General features: G+C 45.5%; 1 protein-coding gene across 1 annotated transcript; it reads left to right on the forward strand.

The window, feature by feature from the left end:
- Positions 1-1,419: 1,419 nt before the first annotated feature.
- Positions 1,420-4,028, forward strand: LOC146722916 (uncharacterized). The gene has a single exon (XM_085483517.1). It carries the CDS (start codon positions 1,852-1,854, stop codon positions 3,880-3,882), a length of 2,031 nt encoding a protein of 676 aa, XP_085339643.1. The 5' UTR covers positions 1,420-1,851; the 3' UTR covers positions 3,883-4,028.
- Positions 4,029-10,106: the final 6,078 nt, after the last annotated feature.

Consider the following 10,106-nt stretch of genomic DNA (forward strand, 5'->3'; position numbering starts at 1 on the left):
CGAACGAGTCCTCCCCTCTCTCACAAATACAAAGATTGTCCGACTCCAATGAATCCCTATTCCCCGCCAAGAAGAAGCGAGGCGCAAAAACTCCACGAATCACAAACAAGCTGGATTGCGGCGAACAGCGTCCCTCACCGACCCCCGATAATTCGAAATCAGAGGAAACAAACTCGCCCCCTAGTTCCAGCGAGGACAGCGACTCGGAAAACGAAACCGATAGCAACTCCAGTTCCAGTAGCGAGGAGTTATTCATAAACGTAAACAGTCCTTTCATTCCACGGGCCGCCGTGAGGCCCCGCGTGATAAATATCCCGGACAATTTCGCGACCCGAAAAGATAACCTTGTCATTTTCATAACGCAACAAGGAACACCGATCGACAAGGGAGCCCAAATATTGCAAGTAGCGAACTCCTTGCCGATGACTAGAGATGCAGCTTTGGGCAGGGCAAGGGTAAGTCGCGAGGGCACCCGACGCGTAATTTCTCTCGCGGTAAAGGAGAGGATTTCCGGCGTTACCGAAAAGGAAATAATAAAAGAAGCAATACACTCGCTACTAGACGTTATCCGAGAATTGGGCTTGCAATCGATCTCGATCAGTAAAGGCAACGTTGACAATGTAGATTGGAATACGATATATAACCTCTTAATTAAAATACTAGACGAAATCGACATAAGAATATTTATTTGTACGAACGACATAACGGTCCCCGGGAAGGACCAAAGGGAACAAATTCTCGCCGAAAATCATTGTTCCGCGGTAGCAGGACACAAGGGCATCACCAAAACTTACAATAGGATTAAAAAACGCTACACTTGGAGCGGTATAAAAACTGATGTCCAAAATTTCGTCAAAAACTGCCGCGCGTGTCAATTAAAGAAATTGGTTCGCGTAAAAACCAAGCAACCAATGATCCTAACCGACACCCCCGATTCGGCCTTCGAAAAGGTCTCCATGGATATAATGGGTCCCCTCCCAACCACGAAACAAAACAATACGTACATCCTAACTATACAGGACCTGCTAACCAAATACTCCCTTGCGATCCCACTCCGACAAGCAGGAGCGATACAAGTAGCAGAAGCATTTACTAACGACCTTATTTGTACATTCGGCGCGCCAAAAGCGATCCTCACCGACCAGGGCTCACACTTTATAAACAGCCTCATGAGGACAGTAGCCCGAAAATTTAAAATCAAGCAATGTAAGACCACAGCGTACAGACCACAAGCGAACGGATCGGTAGAACGATCACACCAGGTACTCTGGGAATATTTGAAGCAATTTGTTGATAAAAATAGCGAATGGGATCAAATTTTAAAACTAGCATCGTTTTCGTATAATACGAGCGTACATGAGGGTACAAAATACACTCCGTACGAACTCATTTTCGGGAAAATCGCGCGGGTCCCCTCGAGCGACCCGGACATCGAAAGCATGACTAACGAAAGCTATACACAATATTTAACCACACTATTCAACAAATTGCGCGATTCCCAAACAGCCGCACGCGAAAACTTAAATAATGCTAAGAATAGAAGTAAGAAATACTACGATAAGAAAATCAATACGCGTAAATTTAAGATTAACGATAGCGTTTATTTACTTAAGGAACCTAACAAAGGGAAATTAGGAGACCAATATACAGGTCCCTATAGGATAATAAAGATACTAGGTAAAAATAACGTTAAGTTAGCTATAAGCAATAGTAAGACTAAAACCGTACATATGGACAAGTTAAAGCCCTCACCACATCAAGCCCCCACCCTTGAAGACCCCCACTCCGAAGACGAATATATCTCGGACGCCCAAACGGAGGACGGGCCAGTAATCAACCAACCACGCTAAGATGAGGACTCTCGCAATTATCCTGGGCATGGCCTTCCTGGCCCCACTATCCAGCGGACTAATCGGATACGACTGTGGAGGACGGGGCCTGAACATCACAACACTCTCCCTCTTAGATATCGAAGAGTGTAAAACCAACAGCATCGAACCTAAGAAGGAGGAAGTCTATATACAACTACTCCAACTCAGTGAATTCGTGCATACTCCTGCCTACCAATGCAAAATCGAAATAGACCGGACTATATTTTACTGCGGAATGCACTCTCATATAGCAGCGGTGCAGAACGGAAGACAGGAGTATATCCACGAAATATCGGCAGATACATGCCGAAAATTGCACGAAACAGGGACCATATCTCTAGGAGTTAACCAGCACATTACTGGGATTAAGCCAAATGCAACAAACCTAAGAGCAATGACACTCGCAGGATCAGTTAAGACAGACGGAAAATGCAGCGGCACCCAGTTCAGCGACGCATACGGTTCATGGGACGACGTGATCGTGCAAGCCTCAGTACGAATCACGATACGACAATTGGAGCTGCCCGTTGGATACAATAACAATGAAGTGATACTTCCATCCGGCACTCGCTGTCCCGTAACGACAGGCGAATGCATTGATGCCGACGGCGCCTCCACCTTCTGGACAATCCTGCCAATTGACAACTGTCACTTTGGACGATACGATGTTCTCTACGAAGGAATAGCATATCGATTGTCGCCCAGCACTCCCCAAGAGGAAGCGCCAACGATTTATACAGTCACGGCGCGTGACACAACCTTCGCATTAGCAAGGACAACCGAGACCAACGTATGCGGATACAACCTTTGGCGAACGGAACATCCCAAGCTGTGTATCCTCGAAACGAGGCCCGAACGGACATTCAAAAGCCGTTCCAAGGTCAGAATCGACAACCTCGACATCTTCACATATGTGAATTCAAAATTTATATACGTCGAGAAACACCTGAAAACCCAGCTGACCCAACTATACAAGGATATTATGGAGCAAAAATGTGCACTGGAAAGGCAGATCCTCCTCAACGCACTTTCTCTAGCAAGCATAGCACCTGACGAAATGGCGCATCGAATAATGAAGTCTCCAGGTTATACCGCCATAACTGCAGGTGAAGTTATACACCTCATCAAATGTATACCTGTCAAATGCCGCCTACGACCTACCGAGGAGTGCTACAACGAACTCCCCGTCACTCATCAAAATAAGTCACTCTTCCTCTTACCAAGATCGAAGATACTTACTAAAGCCGGAACATCGAGGGATTGCAATGAACTATTACCAACTCTATACCAAATACACAACACCTGGTATAGACTAACACCGAAACCCCTGGAATCGGTGGCACCGCCTACTATCAGGCCTCTAACCAAACCCTCATGGAAGTACGTAAGCCCGGATTCACTCGCTTCCAGTGGTATCTATACGAACGAAGATCTTGATCGTCTTCGCGACCATATCATGTTCCCCGTGGAAAAACCCTCCATGCTCCACACAATCGCCAGGGGAGCAATGGGACAGGAAATTCCTACAGGCAGTTTCTCCTTGCTGAATTTATTAGACGAGAAATCTCTCGACCGAATAGCGGAAAATACCGGAGCCAGGCTATGGAAGGGATTTATAAGCTTCGGATCCGCCAGCGCCGGAGTACTTGGCATCTTCGTTACCGTACGGTTGATAAAATTAATAATCGACACCCTGATCCATGGGTACGCACTCCACTCGGTGTACGGATGGAGTCTACATCTACTCGGAGCCATTTGGACCTCAGTGACCAACGTCCTCCTACACCTTGGTAGATCAGCGGACGGAGAACAGGACAACGGACGAGAACTGCTACACCTGAAACCCCCTCCAACGAACGAAGAAGAAACACCCTTAACCCTGCCCACACAACAAACCCCTTCGATTAACGAATCAGACAGTGGCAAAGTGTGTGCAAAAACTCACCCTACGAGTGTTCCCCCAATGAAAGATTACGGCGAACTAAATAAATATTTACATAACCAATGTTAAGTTAAGAACCTAATCGTAGCGCATAGAAAACTAAGTCCAAAATGTTGGAACATTAAATTCCAACATTTTTATTTTAAGGGGGGAGGTGTCACGTCCGGCCGTATAAATTTTTTCGTTTACTCCAAGTTCCTTAAACGCTATTTGAAAAGCGCGCCAAAGCCGGCCATGACGCTTAACTCCGCCTAGAAACTAAGCGTGGCGCTTCGTAGCGCCTAAGGATCTCCCACCACGGTGAGAGCCCCTACTCCGGAGAGTTCCCCCTCTCCAGGCCGCCGCAGGCCCGAGCCGCCGAAACGAAGGACCTCAGAGCAGTCCCGAATTTCGGCAGTTCTCTGCGCGACACCGAACAGTATAGTCGCACTCCTAAATTCTAACTCTAAGTCCAAATTCTAAATCCTAACTCTAATTCTAAAATTCTAACTCTAAGTATAATATTGTAACTCTAAATTCTAAGTCTAAATCTAAATTCTAATTCTAAGTTTTAGTCTCGAATTTTGTACTACTATACGAATAAATCAGTGTATTCATGTGCGAAAACTAGTGTTCAGTATTCTTCAAAACTTCCACTCCCGTGATAAAATACGATAGCGTTTAAATTTGTCATACGGCGTTTGAATTCAGAATAATTCAAACTGTGTTTGGAGCGGACCACCGCTCATCACAGTCAGAATTAACATTCTCAGCATTTGCCAAAATAAGGAATTGATAGTGAGGTCCGCCGCATATCAACCCTCCTTATTTGAGTAATCATTCAGAGGATGCATCAAATTCAATATGCCTAAGACGCGACGCGCAGGAAGGAAGAATCAATTACGAAAACTAAACCGACTTTATCGCGAATCAGCGACCGAGGAATATTTTCAATTCCTCGGAGTGGAATATCAGGCCGATCCTGAATACGAGAACATTTTCAACATTAAAAATAATAACAACGACGAACTCCTACAGTGGAAGTGCATACCAATAACGTTCCAACCACGACGCCTGCCGCCGCCAAACATCCCAGTGAACGACCCTCGCCGCACGCACTACCTCCAAGTACGAGCCGACACGATCAAGAAAGTGCTACTAAAGGTAAGTGAAATTCACGTTAACCTAAGGAATCGCGCGTGTTAGCAAATTCAGAGACGCTTCTACCACGTGGAAGAGAACATTCTAGAAAAATCTCCGACGCATTTTTCCTCTTTTCCATCGTCACTGCGGAAGCTATAAAAAAAGGGTCGGGCTATAAAACTAGGGTCGACCACCACATGCGGTGCCACTCTCGGAATTCTAACACGGAAAAACGCAAATAGTTCAATCTCTTAAAAATCTTGTGTCTCAAGAAATAACTTCGTAAATCCGTACAACAAGGTAGTCATTTAAACAATAATCAATTGAGAACACTTTCGATTTACCAACATTACCGACGATATACCGACATACGTTCTTTTACCGACGTTATCGACAATATACCAACATACGTTCTTTTACCGACATTACCGACAATATACCGACATACGTTCTTTTACCAACGGGTTATCGACACCTTACTGGCACCTTACCAGTGTTTTACTGAACAATTACCGACGGTTTTGCCGACGACTACTAACTTCTCGATAACTGCCGGGTTCACCGAAGATCTACGAGCGAATGACGCATTATCAATTCGATTACGCAACAAACACAAATGTGCCCACTCACCCTTAGAGGTATAACTCCTCCTCCAGAAGTTAATCTCTTTGTACCGTTTGAACCCTTATTCTATTGCCAAGTTGGTGTCGGGTACATCCATTTTGAGACTAAGGCAGCTCTCTGCATTTCATGCTACTCCACCTTACCTAGAGTCTCGAAATTACTTTGGACAAGGATTCGGAAGCATACTCTAATCATAGGCGGAACACCTATCGGAATAAATTGCGGAGTCTGCAACTTCCGACTTACCCTCACGCGAATCGGTGATTTGTGCGAGCTTTGTCAGTTTACGTACGAAGATTATTTACGCAACCCCAACGACGTTTCGCATAGAGCAATCGACGAAGCTATCTTTATTACAGTAGAGTCACAGGTAGGTCCCTCGCAATAATCCGATCACCTCAGTTCCAACGCGAATAACCTCAGATCGCGGGTATCCCTGGGGAGAATCGCATAGATTCGCGTACCCGTAATAGCGATCGTGTCTCGTGGAAAAAGCCGAGCTCTGCATTCAAATTTTCGCAGCCGCGACCCCACGAGACGTAACAATCGCCATGCTAACTCCGAACGATTTTTCGCACGCGCCCACCGTTTCCATTGCCGCGGACGGTTTAGCAGGCAACACGAATTTCATGATAGATACTGGCGCGGCACCCAACTTGGTTGAACAAGGCCAACTAAGCCCCGATTGCGTTATCGATAAAAGCATAACTATTTTCCTTAGCGGAATTACAAGCGATAAAATCGAAACGCTCGGAGCGACAAGTATAAAATACCTCGGTCACAGGATCGACCTCCACTTAGTCCCAGACGACTTTCCAATTTCCCAAGGCGGAATCCTAGGATTCGAATTCTTACGCGACGCGTCTAAGATAGATTATTCCAAGCGCTGCATCGTGTGCCAGCAAACGCAGATCCCTTTTAACGATGCTCAGACGGTAAAAATCCCGGCTAGATCGCGGGCCACCGTCTCGCTCCAAGTCAGCAATCCCGAAGTCAGCATAGGATATATTCCGCGAATTCATGTGAACGAAGACATCTACTTAGGAGATGCCATCGTCACTAATCGTAACGGCACAGTATATATGAAAGCCGTTAACATAAGCGACAAGGACCACGAATTGTACTTACCTAGGGTAAGATTACAAGAGATCAAGAAAATTTCCAAATCTTGTCCACAGAACCTCGAGGATCCTTCATCCTATCTCAAGGGTCATAAAAGCACCCTCCTTAACCTAAAATTCCAACGCACGGGTCACATAAACACTGAGGACGGTCCCTTAACCCTAGGGCATCTGGGGACCAATCTCATAAAACATAACGACATAAAACCTCAACACGTCGCAGCGTTGACCCGACAAAACACACAATCTCTTCCCGAAGAAATAAAAACACTGCTGCGGCTTGAACATTTAAATGCGGAGGAGACTAAACACGTACATAATCTCATAAACGTCTACAACGATTTGTTCCGTCTCCCCACCGATAAATTACACTCCACAGACGTCACTACACACACAATCCCGACAACCGACGAATTAGCGGTCCACACGAAACAATACCGATTTCCGCCGATGCACAAGGAGGAAATTAATAAACAAGTACAAGAACTCATCGAGAACGATGTCATTCAACCATCCACTTCACCGTACAACTCCCCCTTGTGGATCGTGCCAAAGAAACCGGACTCGAAAGGTAACAAACGCTGGCGCATGGTAATAGATTATCGGGCGCTGAATGAAAAAACGATCGGGGACGCCTACTCCCTACCGAACATAGTGGAAATCCTCGATCAACTAGGAAGCGCGAAGTACTTTAGCGTATTCGATTTAGCATCGGGTTTCCATCAAATCAAAATGGATAAAGCACACGCCCATAAAACGGCGTTTTCCACACCGTACGGGCATTACGAATTTAAGAGAATGCCGTTTGGGCTCAAAAACGCCCCCGCGACATTCCAAAGACTCATGGACCAGGTACTCACCGGACTTCAAGGCGCCGAACTATTTGTGTACCTTGATGATATCGTATTATATTCGAGCTCACTGCGAGAGCACGAAATAAAGTTCCACAAATTGGCGGAACGACTTAGGAAGGCAGGACTGCGACTCCAGCCCGACAAGTGCGAGTTCCTCCGTAAAGAAGTCACGTACCTGGGACATGTCATAAGCGAAACTGGAGTGAAACCCGACCCTAAAAAGATAACCGCGGTTCAGAGTTTCCCTCGCCCTAAAGACCCGAAGAATATCAAGCAATTTCTCGGGCTAGCGGGATACTACCGGAGGTTCATACCTAATTTTTCGAAGATAGCGCGCCCGCTTACCGATCTGCTGAAAAAGGATGAGACCTTTGTTTGGCATAAGGAACAGGAGACAGCCTTTACGCACCTCCGCGATGCATTGTGCAAAGAACCGATACTACAGTATCCGGATTTTACGAAACCTTTCGTTATAACTACCGACGCATCCGGATATGCAATAGGCGGTGTCCTGAGCCAAGGGCCGATTGGAAAAGACCTCCCTATAGCCTACACCTCCAGGTTACTAAATAAGGCCGAGCGAAACTATTCGACTATAGAAAAGGAACTATTAGCAATAGTTTACAGCGTAAATTTCTTCAGGCCTTACATATACGGTAAGAAGTTTAAATTGGTCACGGATCACAAACCTTTGGTGTGGCTACATTCAGTAAAAGACCCATCTTCCCGTCTTGTCCGATGGCGTCTAAAACTATTAGAATACGAGTATGAGGTATTATACAAAGCAGGAAAAATAAACGCCAATGCAGACGCCCTCTCGCGAAATCCTACCCCAGACCCTATGCCCGAAGTCGAACGAGTCCTCCCCCTCTCACAAATACAAAGATTGTCCGACTCCAATGAATCCTTATTCCCCGCCAAGAAGAAGCGAGGCGCAAAAACTCCACGAATCACAAACAAGCTGGATTGCGGCGAACAGCGTCCCTCACCGACCCCCGATATCAGAGGAAACAAACTCGCCCCCTAGTTCCAGCGAGGACAGCGACTCGGAAAACGAAACCGATAGCAACTCCAGTTCCAGTAGCGAGGAGTTATTCATAAACGTAAACAGTCCTTTCATTCCACGGGCCGCCGTGAGGCCCCGCGTGATAAATATCCCGGACAATTTCGCGACCCGAAAAGATAACCTTGTCATTTTCATAACGCAACAAGGAACACCGATCGACAAGGGAGCCCAAATATTGCAAGTAGCGAACTCCTTGCCGATGACCAGAGATGCAGCTTTGGGCAGGGCAAGGGTAAGTCGCGAGGGCACCCGACGCGTAATTTCACTCGCGGTAAAGGAGAGGATTTCCGGCGTTACCGAAAAGGAAATAATAAAAGAAGCAATACACTCGCTACTAGACGTTATCCGAGAATTGGGCTTGCAATCGATCTCGATCAGTAAAGGCAACGTTGACAATGTAGATTGGAATACGATATATAACCTCTTAATTAAAATACTAGACGAAATCGACATAAGAATATTTATTTGTACGAACGACATAACGGTCCCCGGGAAGGACCAAAGGGAACAAATTCTCGCCGAAAATCATTGTTCCGCGGTAGCAGGACACAAGGGCATCACCAAAACTTACAATAGGATTAAAAAACGCTACACTTGGAGCGGTATAAAAACTGATGTCCAAAATTTCGTCAAAAACTGCCGCGCGTGTCAATTAAAGAAATTGGTTCGCGTAAAAACCAAGCAACCAATGATCCTAACCGACACCCCCGATTCGGCCTTCGAAAAGGTCTCCATGGATATAATGGGTCCCCTCCCAACCACGAAACAAAACAATACGTACATCCTAACTATACAGGACCTGCTAACCAAATACTCCCTTGCGATCCCACTCCGACAAGCAGGAGCGATACAAGTAGCAGAAGCATTTACTAACGACCTTATTTGTACATTCGGCGCGCCAAAAGCGATCCTCACCGACCAGGGCTCACACTTTATAAACAGCCTCATGAGGACAGTAGCCCGAAAATTTAAAATCAAGCAATGTAAGACCACAGCGTACAGACCACAAGCGAACGGATCGGTAGAACGATCACACCAGGTACTCTGGGAATATTTGAAGCAATTTGTTGATAAAAATAGTGAATGGGATCAAATTTTAAAACTAGCATCGTTTTCGTATAATACGAGCGTACATGAGGGTACAAAATATACTCCGTACGAACTCATTTTCGGGAAAATCGCGCGGGTCCCCTCGAGCGACCCGGACATCGAAAGCATGACTAACGAAAGCTATACACAATATTTAACCACATTATTCAACAAATTGCGCGATTCCCAAACAGCCGCACGCGAAAACTTAAATAATGCTAAGAATAGAAGTAAGAAATACTACGATAAGAAAATCAATACGCGTAAATTTAAGATTAACGATAGAGTTTATTTACTTAAGGAACCTAACAAAGGGAAATTAGGAGACCAATATACAGGTCCCTATAGGATAATAAAGATACTAGGTAAAAATAACGTTAAGTTAGCTATAAGCAATAGTAAGACTAAAACCGTACA

The sequence above is a fragment of the Nylanderia fulva genome, unplaced genomic scaffold, assembly GCF_048542155.1.
Source record: "Nylanderia fulva isolate GAGA-0341 unplaced genomic scaffold, ASM4854215v1 Scaffold254, whole genome shotgun sequence".
Classification (NCBI taxonomy): domain Eukaryota; kingdom Metazoa; phylum Arthropoda; class Insecta; order Hymenoptera; family Formicidae; genus Nylanderia; species Nylanderia fulva.

Coding starts and splice junctions, on each gene's coding strand:
- LOC146722916 (XM_085483517.1), top strand. CDS start 1,852: ATGAGGACTCTCGCAATTATCCTGGGCATGGCCTTCCTGGCCCCACTA.